At 44.6% G+C, this 11,953-nt stretch overlaps 1 protein-coding gene across 1 annotated transcript in view; it reads left to right on the top strand.

The window, feature by feature from the left end:
* LOC105809970 (vomeronasal type-2 receptor 26-like) overlaps positions 1 to 7,216 on the top strand; it is a 37,721-nt gene extending 30,505 nt beyond the window's left edge. The window contains 3 exon segments of the mRNA XM_012643879.1: positions 1,263 to 1,489; positions 4,012 to 4,135; positions 6,312 to 7,216. Of these exon segments, the coding sequence (XP_012499333.1) occupies positions 1,263 to 1,489; positions 4,012 to 4,135; positions 6,312 to 7,216 (1,256 nt within the window).
* The last annotated feature ends 4,737 nt before the right edge of the window (positions 7,217 to 11,953 follow it).

An 11,953-nucleotide genomic window follows, 5' to 3' on the forward strand; every position in this document is an offset into this window, starting at 1 on the left:
AAAATAATAATAGTTAACACTTTTTGAGTGTTTTTCTATGTCAAGCAGCATGCTAAGCACTTTGTATGTATTAATACATTTACTCCTCAAGATGACCCTATGAAGTAGGTCCCCTTTCTACAGGTAGGAAAATTAGGAGGTAGAGTGAGGTCTCCAAGGTCACACTGCTGATTTCCATCGCCTGGGGGTGGGAGGGGGTGGATAGTGAGCAATGGGGAGCAGCTGTAAATACAGATGAAGCTTTGCTCACTCACCCACCACTCACCTGCTATGCGGCCCAGTTCCTAACAGGCCATGGACCAGACTGTACCAGTCCAAGGTGGGGTGGAGGAAGGACTGCAGGGTTAGCACAGTTAAACTAATTAACATATCCATCACCATCCATGGTTACCATTCCTGTGCATGGGAGTGGGGAGATAACGACATTTAAAATCTGCTTTCTTATCAAATTTCAAATAAATAATACAGCACTATTAACTATAGTCACCACGCTGTACATTAGATCCCCAGAACTGATGGTTGCCAGGGGATGGGAAATGGGAAGATGGGGAGGTGCTGGCTTCCACTATTTAAGCTGTTCCCCAAATGATATAATGATGGGACTTTGACGGTCAACGTAATCTGAAATTCTCCCAGCTGTGAAGAGTTTAGGATACACTGGAAACATACTTCTCAGACCATATCTGCTTTTTTTTATTACTTCTTACTGTGAATTTAGTATTTTCATTATTATTTATAGCTGACATGAAAATTATACATATTTCTGGAATACAATGTGATGTTACAACACATGTGTACAATGGGTAATGATCCAATCAGGGTGATTAGCAAGTCCACATCTTCTTTTTGTTAAAAAACATTTTTTGTTAGCCACACTGCTTTGTGCTTCGGGGGCAAGACTGGGTTTTTGTATCCTAGGTGCCAATTCTCTCTGACACGAAAGGTGATGCTAAGTAATTTGTGTGGATGGATGGTGGAAAATTGGATAGGTTCATGTTCCTAAGACCAGCCTATCTGTGAATGGTTCTTAGGCAAGACCCAATGCTTCCAGATGTCCGTACCTTGACTTTCACTTCCCTACCCCCATAGAGTAACACAAACATGGAACATGAGAAAACAGAGCTCTTTTCTTTATAAAATGTGCAGGGGTAAGGCGCCTCCCTCCAGGCAGCGGCAAGCATGGAGAAGGGAGAACTGTTCGCTGATGTGGAGGACACGGCCCCGACTGGTTCTGCTTCTGACCATTTTCTTTCCTCTCTCAGGTGCTCCATTACACACAAAAGGTTCACTCATCACGAGCACCCAGAAAGAGGTTTTCTTCACCAAAGATGGGGAGGTAGTGACAACCTTTGACGTCGAAAACATCTACATCCTCCCAGATAAGACAGGACAAACAGCCATTGTTGGACACTTTGACTTCAGAGCACCTTCTGGAAAAGAGCTTCTGATAAAGGACAGTTTTATTGTCTGGGCAGAAGGATTCTTAAAGGTGAGCGCTGAGAACCAAGACCACACACCTCCCACACCCGGAGCACCCAAGAGTATTTGTTATGTTGAAGTGACTTAGGATACTTGGTCAAAAGGGATGAGTTATTGATTTACACAACACTGAGGGTGTTCAAAAAATAAAGCCTTCCAGAACTACTCCCTGCCTCCCTTTAGCGAGGGAGCTTGCTAAAAGCAAAGTAATTAATGAGTAAATGGGAAAATAAATTATATACAATCGCCAATTCTAGTTTACCCTGAGATAACCAACTCCAGATGCCTGAAGTTGCTACTGTTTTAGACTTGCAATCTTATCTCAAGAAATAGACATTGGATGCTGAGTTTTTTTAAACAGTGGAAAATAACCCACGGAATCCCATTAGTCCTTTCCCAGACCCCCTAAGTATCTAAGGTCACCAGATGGGAGAATTCTAATTTAAGTGCAGCTACATCTCAATTCTCATGTCTCCATGCTTCCTGCAGTTTTCTTCAGCTCACGTAGGGAGGGTTAGACACTCCCTTCTCTGAGCAACTATAGCATTTTCCACACACCTCTATAATATGAATAAGAAAATGACTGTAACGGGCATAATATTTTCTATCCCCATCCTCAGTGATTTCAAACCAGTTCCCTCTGGCCTCACCTTGGTCAGGTGTGTCTTTTTCCATTCCCACAACTAATACACCTCAACATCCAAAGTCCCCCACCCTGAGAGGAGGGAACAAGGTTGCTGATGAGCAAGGGAGCAGAACAGAGTTCCAGGCATGAAATTAGCATCATCACTCCACAGACAAAGGGCCGGGCCGCTGCCTGCCGAGGTCCTCATTCAGTGCTGCTGCAGACACCCCACAGCTCAGGTACTTACCTTCTCACTCACTTCTCCTTCCCCAGACCACGGAAGCCTTTCATCAGGCCTTTCCAAGAAAATTCATTCTGCAAGCACGATCTGAATCTCAGTGGCTCTCAGCTTGGAGTGATTTTGCCTCTCGGGGTACAATAGCAATGTCTGGAGACATTTTGGGTTGTGACAATTTGTGGGATATGGGGGTGCTACTGGCATCCAGTGAGCGGTGCTAAACATCCCACACTGCACAGGACAGACTCCATGACAAAGAGTGGTCCAGTTCCAACGTCAGCAGTGCTGAGGTTGAGAACCCTGGACTCAAGGAACCCTTGAGTGGTGCTAAAGCTTAGCTAGAGTTTGCAGTCTTTGTTCTGATTCACTGTGGGTGTCTCAGTCCTTTTGGGGCTGGGGGGAAATGACACCCCTGAAATATAAATGGAGGGATTCAGTGAGCACAGAGGGAAGGAAGAACTCCTCAGTTAATACTTCAGAATATGATCCTACCTCACTAGCACTCATAGTCCTGGTCGCCGTGATATGGGCTTCACTCACAACATCTTACTTAATCCTCACACCATCTTTAAAATACATAGTATTGCTACAGGTTGAGTATCCTTTATCTGAAACGCTTGGGACTGGAAGTGTTTGGGATTTCAGATTTTTTCAGATTTTGGAATATTTGCATATACATAATGAGATATCTTGGGGATGGGACCCAAGTCTAAATATGAAACTCATTTATGTTTCATATATACCTTATACATATAGCCTAAAGGTAATAGTATACAATATTTTTAACAATTTTGTGCATAAAACAAAGTTTGTGTATGTGAGGTCAGGTATAGAATTTTCCATGTGTAGCATCATGTTGGCACTCAAAATGTTTTGGGTTTTAGAACATTCCAGATTTCAGATATTCAGATTAGGGATGTTCAAGCTGTATCCCTATTTTATTGAAGAGAAAACTGAGGATTACAGAGGTTAAGCCCAAGGTCACTCAGCCCATAAATGACAGAACCAGAATTCTAACAATCAAGATTTCCTGGCTTCCCTCACCAGACTGTGAAATCCTTAAGAGTTTATTCCAGCTGAGGGCAGTGGCTTACGCTTGTAGTCCCAGCTCTTTGGGAGGCTGAGGCTTGAGGCCAGGAGTTCAAGACCAGCCTGGACAATACAGTGAGACACCATCTCTACAAAAAATAAAAATAAAAAAATTAGCCAGGTGTTGTGGTGCACGCCTGTAGTCCTAGCTACTTAGGAGGCTGAGGTGGGAGGATCACTTGAGCCCAGGAGTTCAAGGCTGATCATATGATCATACCACTGCACTCCAGCCTGGACAACAGAGGGAGACCCTGTCTCTTTGAAAAAAAAAAAAAGGTCATTCTTACCTACCTATTGCTGTTTCCCTAAATGTTCCATATATCAGATATCTTGTACCGTATCTGATATATTGAGCAAGAACATATTGAGCAAGAAATAGAGGGAAGGGAAAAAGGAATGAGGCTAGGAAAGCAAAAGGAGGTAAAAGGGGTTTAATAAAAAAAGAAAGGAGTGGGAGAAAGGAAGAAGGGAGGGAGAGACCCAGGAAGTGAGAAGGACAAGGCTGACTCCTCCACGACCTGACTACACCGATGCTGCTCAGTCTCCCCTGCAGTCTCCCCAGCGCTCTCTCCTCTCGCAGGTCCCGTCCTTGATCTGCAATGAAAAATGTCCTGTGGGAACCAGGAAGTCAACCCTATATGAAGAATCCAAATGCTGCTACCTTTGCCTTCCCTGCCCCAGAGGAGAAGTTGCAATGTCACCAGGTAAGAAGGGAGGCTGGCTCTCAGCTAGAGGGTGGCCAGCCAGCAGCCAGGGTGGGCTTCAGGTGAAAGCTCGTATCCACATCAAGGGATTCCTTAAATGGGAAAGAAAAGTCCAGGGAAGAGGAGACTGAAAAGATGATGTTAACGTGCCCTTCCCACATGCTGCACTAAAGCCATCTGAGCCGTTGCATTCGCTGTCTCATCAACCATGAGTTTGTCCAAATCCTGTACCTAGTTTAACATCTGGCACATGGTAGGAATTCCATAGGGCAACACACGTAACCTAAACATCTGTACCCCATAATATGCTGAAATAAAAAAAATATATATATATATTTTTCAAATGAAAAAAAAAAAAATCCCGCAAGGACCTAATCTGTATTTTACTAAGATGTCATTCATTCAACGGATATTAACTGGCACCTACTGCATACAGCCACTGTGCTGGGTGCAAGGGTGGCAAAAATAAGGCATGGCCCCTGGACCCATAGAGCTCACGACGTATTAAAAGGAGAATGATACTGTACCCCAACACCTAGCACAGCTCTTGCCTCTCAATAAAGAAACTGGACTACAAAGCGAATTCAATTGCTTTAATAAAAGTTCAAGCATCGAGCCATGAAAGCACAGTGGAACAATTAATCCTAATGAAGGGTGTGCAGGGAGACTTTCCACTAGAGGGGGTGGCATGTGATACAGGCCTTAAACAGCAAGCAGGGTTGCAAAGGCGATGAAGCATAACGAGACGAATTCAGGGAGCAAGTTATAAAAGGCCCGGGCATGAAAGCACTAAGGAGCCGAGAGTGTTTTGCGTATAGACTGTGATGAGAGGTGCAGGAAGCAGGTGGCCAGATCCTAGAAGGCCTCACTTGCCAGACTCAGGAGCGTGGACTCGACTCTGCAGAAAGCGGGGAGGGAGCCACTGAATTCCTTAAGGAGAGAAGCAGCGTGTATTTCCGTATGGGTTTGAGGGAGAGTGACTGACGACGGATGTGCTGAAAGGAAGAGATTAGAGCAGGAAGACCAGGCTCAGAATCCAGGTAATTGCTGAAGCCACAGGTCTGGACAGTTTTTTCTCACACTGAAAACTGTCCCTGGCCGGGCGCGGTAGCTCACGCCTGTAATCCTAGCACTCTGGGAGGCCGAGGCAGGCGGATTGTTTGAGCTCAGGAGTTTGAAACCAGCCTGAGCAAGAGCGAGACCCCGTCTCTACCAAAAATAGAAAGAAATTAATTGGATAGCTAAAAATATATAGAAAAAATTAGCCGGGCCTGGTGGCGCATGCCTGTAGTCCCAGCTACTCGGGAGGCTGAGACACGAGGATCGCTTGAGCCCAGGAGTTTGAGGTTGCTGTGAACTAGGCTGATGCCATGGCACTCTAGCCCAGGCAACACAGTGAGACTCTGTCTCAAAAAAAAAAAAAAACTGTCCCTGGGAACGTAAAGACCTTGGGAATACCTTTGTCCTTTCAAAAAGAAAGGTGCCATTAAATGCAGCTGAGGAGAAGCCACTAGATGCTGAAGGGAGGATGAAAGAAATGATAGTTAAGTAAAAATCCTTGGACGTGGACGTTGGCGGGACATGGAATCAAAGTATCCGGGAACACAGAGACATAACCAAATCAAGGAGAGAGGTCGAATGAGAATATAGGACGGTTCCAGGGCTTCAGTCCAAAATCTCTCCTTCAAATCACCGTGGAATGCGCAGCTCTGATGAGTTCTGTCAAGGGAGTGGCTTAGAGAAGAGTGTCTGTTCAACAAAAGAGTCCGTGTACACCGTAAGCATTCCACATACATTCCTTACCTTAAGTAGGCTGATGGGTGAACCAGTGAGTAAATTAATTAGCTGTGACCGTGAATTATAACCTTGCTGCAACTGTTGGTCCGTGCAAAGGGATGAAGCCTGGATAGGAGTTAGAGCTTCTGTGGGTTGTCTCAGTGTGATTTCGTGATTGTCTGATGCACGATAAGCTGCTGCTGTCAGGATTTCTGCCATCTGTGTCTCTGGCCCTGAGTCCGAGGACATCAGACAATCTGGAAGGCCCATCGTAATGAGACTGAAATACACTGAGCCTGCTGGGAAAGCCATCACCAGTCGTATAACTGCTTGACCACGGGAAGGTTTCCAGAAGCCTCCCCGCTCTGTGCTCTGACCCAGTTTCTCTTTCTCCCTTCAGACAGTGCTTCATGTCAGAAGTGCTCCGAGGACCAGTGGCCCAACGTGCTGCAGAGCCAACGCATCCCCAGAACTCTCGACTTCTTGTCCTGTGGTGAGCCCCTTGGCACGGTGCTGGCCGTCTGCACAGTCCTGCTCTTCCTCCCTGCCCTGGCCATCCTAGGCATCTTCATCTGGCACCACCACACCCCCATCGTCCGAGCCAATACCCGCCAGCCCAGCTACCTCCTGCTGTCCTCCTTGGCCCTCTGTTTCCTCTGCCCCTTCATGTTCATTGGCCACCCAGGCCCCTTCACCTGTGCCGTGCGCCAGCCAGCCTTTGAGGTCACCTTCACAGTCTGTGTGTCCACTGCGCTGGCCAAGACCATCGTGGTGGTGGCAGCCTTCCATGCCACCCGGCCAGACACTCAGATTAGGAAGTGGGCAGGGCAAGTTCTCCCTAGCACCGTCCCCATCATCTGTTCCATAGTCCAGGCAGCCTCATGTACACCCTGGGCGGCCAGATGGCCCCCACGGCCTGTGAACTCCACAGAGCCTAGGCCCACGGTGACTGTAAAGTGTGGAGAGGGCTCCTTGGAACCGTTCTACACCATGCTTGGCTACTTGGGTTTTCCAGGTCTGCTCAGCTTGCTGGTGGCCTTTCCCGCCCGCCGGCTGCCTGACACTTTCAATGAAGCAAAGCATATCACTGTCAGCATGTTGGGCTGCTCCTACGTCTGGGTGTCCTTCATCCCTGCCCACATGAGCGCCCGCGGCAAACACACAGTGGCCGTGGAGGTCTTTGCCATCTTGGCATCAGGAGCAAGCCTAGCGTCCTGCCTCTTCTTCCCCAAATGCTACATCATCCTTCTCCTCCCTGGAAAGAACATAAAAGAACAAAGGTTTGGCCGACCCTGTCTCAAGTGAGAGAGGCAGAAGTGGACCAAAGGAAGGGATGCCTTTTCCCCAGGGTTGGCTTTCCCGAGCTTCCCACCAGGAGGACACTCCTTCTCCCCAGCTCTGTCACACTGGTCTGAACCCCTCTTGTCACTGAACTGCTTCTATTTTATATTTCATTCTATCAGGGGAAGATGAAGCATATTTGCAGATAATATTGTCCTTGACAGAAGCATCTGGTCTAATTCATTCCATGGCCCCTCAGCACCCAGCCAGGGCCTGGCGCAGAGAGGAGACAGAGTGTGTCTTTGATGAGTGAATGGATCGGCTTATGCAAAGTTAGCACTAGAAGAGATCTTTAAGTGGAGGCGGTGAGCAGAGTGGTTGGGTGGAGTTGGACAGACCTGGTTCACATCCTCCTGGCTTCTTCATTTTATAGCTACATAAACTTGGGCAGGTTACCTGCCCTCTCAAAGCTCCAGTCTGCTCCAGTATTCAATGAGACTGACTAAGCCTCCTCTCCAGGTTGTTGTGATGACAAATCAAGAAAACGTGGGAAAGTGCTCAACACACACTAAACACTCAAAATGTGGATATTTAAAGTCAACCATCCACTCTGTCCTTTTACAGATAAGGGAACTAACGCCAAGAGAGGGGATCACTTTACTCAGGATACCATTGTACAGAAGTTTAGAGTCAGATGAACAGGATTCAAGCCCTAGCTCTGCCACTTACTTAGCTGTGTGACTTTGAACGTTACTTAGCTTCTCTGTACCTCAGTTTCCTCATGCACAAAGGAGAAGAATAGTAGCAACAACTTCATGGAATAAATGAATTAATATTTTTAAAACATTTATAATATATTACATGGCACACAGTAAGCACTAAACAAGTAATTGTTAAATAATTCAATAAAATCGTACATAGTAGGAAAACCTAGATCTCTTGATTCATTGCAGAATAACCGAAACTTTTATGAGGCCCTTGATCCAAGCTGGGTCCTGGGAGGGACCCTCAGAGAGGCTAAAGCAGCCTCCATACAAGCCAAGAGTTTGTGACCTAACATTTCCAACCTAGCCTGATTGGAGTGGACTAAATATACCTATTGTGAAACTGTTTTATAGGTAAATAACTTGTACGCAGTCTGGCTAGCCATTTGTTTTTGAGTAAGTGAGCACGGATGACTGGTACAGAGCCAGCAGCGTGACCACCAAAGCAAAGTCTGTTCTGAGTGAAGCCCCTCCACTTCCACAGAGTGTGATGATGCTAATGAAGCCCACAAAATACTGGCCGGGCACGGTGGCTCACACCTGTAATCCTAGCACTCTGGGAGGCCAAGGCAGGGGGATTGCTTGAGGTCAGGAGTTCAAGACCAACCTGAGCAACAGTGAGTCCTCGTCTCTACTAAAAATAGAAAAAATTAGCCAGGCGTGGTGGTACACACCTGTAGTCCCAGCTACTCAGGAGGCTGAGGCAGGAGGATTGCTTGAGCCCAGGAGTTTGAGGTTGCTGTGAGGGAGGCTGATGCCATGGCACTCTAGCCTGGGTGACAGAGTGAAACTTTGTCTCAAAAAAAAAAAAAAAAACCCACCAAATATTGAACATCAGGTAATTAAATGATAGTGTTCCTGGGCTGCTCCCTGGGGAGAGATAGAGCCTACTGGTGTTACACAGAATGTCTCAAGGTATTAAGGCATCCACATTTCTGGGCAATGAGACTCATTTTAAGTTCCTGCTAAAAGGGGTCTAATAAACTACCTTGCCAAGGCTGGCCAAGGATGTTATTTGAACCAACAAGAATGGAGCCACCAAAGAAAACAAGGATATAAAGAAAACTCAATTTAGAGAAAAAAGGAGCCATAGCATTCCACAGCCAAAGCCAACGTTTTGACAAACATGTCCTAGAAATTAACCGCTAAGGACTTGGCATGTGAAAATGGAAAAGCAAGAGACTAACAAAAGACTAAGAACCCTGAAAAATGAAACCGGAGTCCCAGCACAGGTGCAAGGGATAAGAACAACACAGAACCATGGAAGAGGGTCCAGATGGGCCTTAGTGGAGAGCCCTATACCAAAGCTTTTGGCAATGGTTATGCTATAGTACACAGAAAGCTGTAGAGTTCTGATTTCAGAGTGTAGATCCAGTCATTCCCACCAAGCCCCAAGTCAAAGGACCTTCTCCAGGGTGGTCACCAGGTAGTTCCTACCTAACAAGTCAATATCCTAGTACCCAGAATGGGCAAAATAAGATAATCAGCACTCCTTACTGAATTCTATCTTAATAAGCCTGCTTTATTCAGAATTACTCCCTAAGACATTCTCTGGGTACCAATAAAGTAGTATCCATAATATGTTAGGTTAGCACTGTGCATAAAGTATGTTTCACTCTATAAGTAGATATACCCCCGAAGAAGGAATTTTATTTTCATGAATTCCGTACCTACAAAAATATGCATTTTTCTAAACATGATTTTGTAATTTATCTTCATTGAAGATGATCTGCCATTAGTAGTGGCTTTAAAGACACTTTAGCTCTCAATACCTACACATATGCACCCCAGATTCTGGTAGGTGGTTTGTTTTTAAGGGAGTGATTATTTTAATTTTGTAATATAAATAATCGTACTTACAAAAGTGGTTTTTTTTGTTTTGGTTTGGTTTGGTTTGGTTTTCGAGTCAGAGTCTCTCTCTGTCGCCCATGTAGAGTGCAATGCCATCATCATAGCTCACTGCAACCTCAATTCCTCGGCTCAAGCGATCCTCCTGCCTCAGCCTCCCCAGTAGTTAGGTGCGCACCACCATGCCTGGCTAATTTTTTTCTATTTTTAGTAGAAACAGGGCCTTACTCTTGCTCAGGCTGGTCTCAAACTCCTGATCTCAAGCAATCCTCCCGCCTCGGCCTCCCAGAGTGCTTGGATTATAGGCATGAGCCACCAAGCCCAGCCGAAAGTAGGGGTTTTTTCCCAGTTCAGTTTCTTATATCAGGTTTTATTAAAGCAAGAGTCACTTTTACCCATATAGGATTCTTGCTAAAAGTATGCTTCAGAGTTTTTACCATTTTATGTAATTTGTCTCAAAACTATAGGTTTATTTTTCAAGAAGCTCAAAATGGTAGGCTTTACTGACACTTCCCATATAGTTATTCTTAGAGTAGTTCTCAGAATCAAGAAAATATTCCCTGTGTTTGCATTTGAATTCTTTCTGCTACAATAAATGAGAACTAGGTAACCCAACATGTTTCACTTTTTTCCATCAGTCAGAAACCTAAAAGTCTAATTCATTCACAAATGAATTAGTAGGTGCCTACTCAGCTCAGGCACCTAGAAGTCTACAGTAGGCATACCTCAGAGATACTGTGGGTTCGGTTTCAGACCACTGCAATAAGTGAATAGCACAATAAAGCAAGTCACACAAATTTTTAATTTCCCAGTACATAGAAAAGTTATATGTCTATTAAGTGTGCAATAGCCTTATTCATTATGTGTAAAAAAAATACATACCTTAACTAAAAAATATTTTATTGCTAAAAAGTGCTAATGATTATCTGAGCCTTCAGCAATCCTTAATCTTTTTGCTGGTGGAGGGTCTTGCCTCAATGTTGAAGGCTGATGACCGATCAGAGCGATGGTTGCTGAGGGTTGGGTGATTGCAGGCAATTTCTGAAAATAAGACAATCGTGAAGTCTGCTGCATCAATTGACTGCTCCTTTCATAAAAGATTTCTATGTAGTATGTGATGCTCTTTGATAGCATTTTACCCACAGCAGAACTTCTTCCAAAATTAGAGCCAATCCTCTCAAACCCCGCTGCTGCTTTACCAAGCGTATGAAATATTCTAGTCTTTTGCTGCAATTCCAATAATGTTCACAGCATCTTCACTAGGAGTAGATTACATCTCACGAAACTGCTTTCTTTCCTCATCCATAAGAAGCAGCTCCTCATTCATTCAAGATTTATCATGAGATTGGTGCATTTCAGTCACATCTTCAGGCTCTGGTTCTATTAGTAATTCCAGTTCTCTTGCTATTCTCACCACATCTGTCATTACTTCCTCCACTGAAGTCTTGAACTCCTCAAAGTCATCCATGAGGGCTGGAATCAACTTTTTCCAGACTTCTGATCACGTTGATATTTTGACCTCTTCCCATGAATCACGAATATTCTTAATGGCATCTAGAATGAAAAATCCTTTCCAGGTTTTCAACTCACTTTGCCCAGATCCAACAGAGGAATTACTATCTATGGCAGCTATAGCCTTATGAAATATATTTCTTAAATGTTAAGACTTGAAATTTGAAATTACTCCTTGATCCACGGACTACAGAATGGATGTTGTGTTAGTAGACATGAAAAAAAAAACATTAATTTCCTTGTATATCTCCATCAGAGCTCTTGGGTAATTGGGTGTATTATCAATGAGCAGTAATATTTTAAAAGGAATCTTTCTGCTGAGCAGTAGGTGTCAACAATAGGCTTAAAATATTCAGTAAACTGTGCTGCAAACAGATGTGCTGTCATCCAGGCTTTGTTATTCCATTTATAGAGCAAAGGCAGTGTAGATTTAGCATAATTCTTAAGGGCCCAAAGATTTACAGAATTGCAAATAAGCATTGGGTTCAACTTTAAGTTATCAACTGCATTAGTCCCTAATGAGAGAGTCAGCCTGTCTTTGAAGCTTTGAAGCCAGGCATTGACTTCTCCTCCCTAGCTATGAAAGTCCTAGACGGCATCTTCTTACACTAGAAGGCTGTTTTGTCTACATTGAAAA

Source organism: Propithecus coquereli, unplaced genomic scaffold (assembly GCF_000956105.1).
Source record: "Propithecus coquereli isolate 6110/MARCELLA unplaced genomic scaffold, Pcoq_1.0 Scaffold202, whole genome shotgun sequence".
In the NCBI taxonomy this organism is placed as follows: Eukaryota; Metazoa; Chordata; class Mammalia; order Primates; family Indriidae; genus Propithecus; species Propithecus coquereli.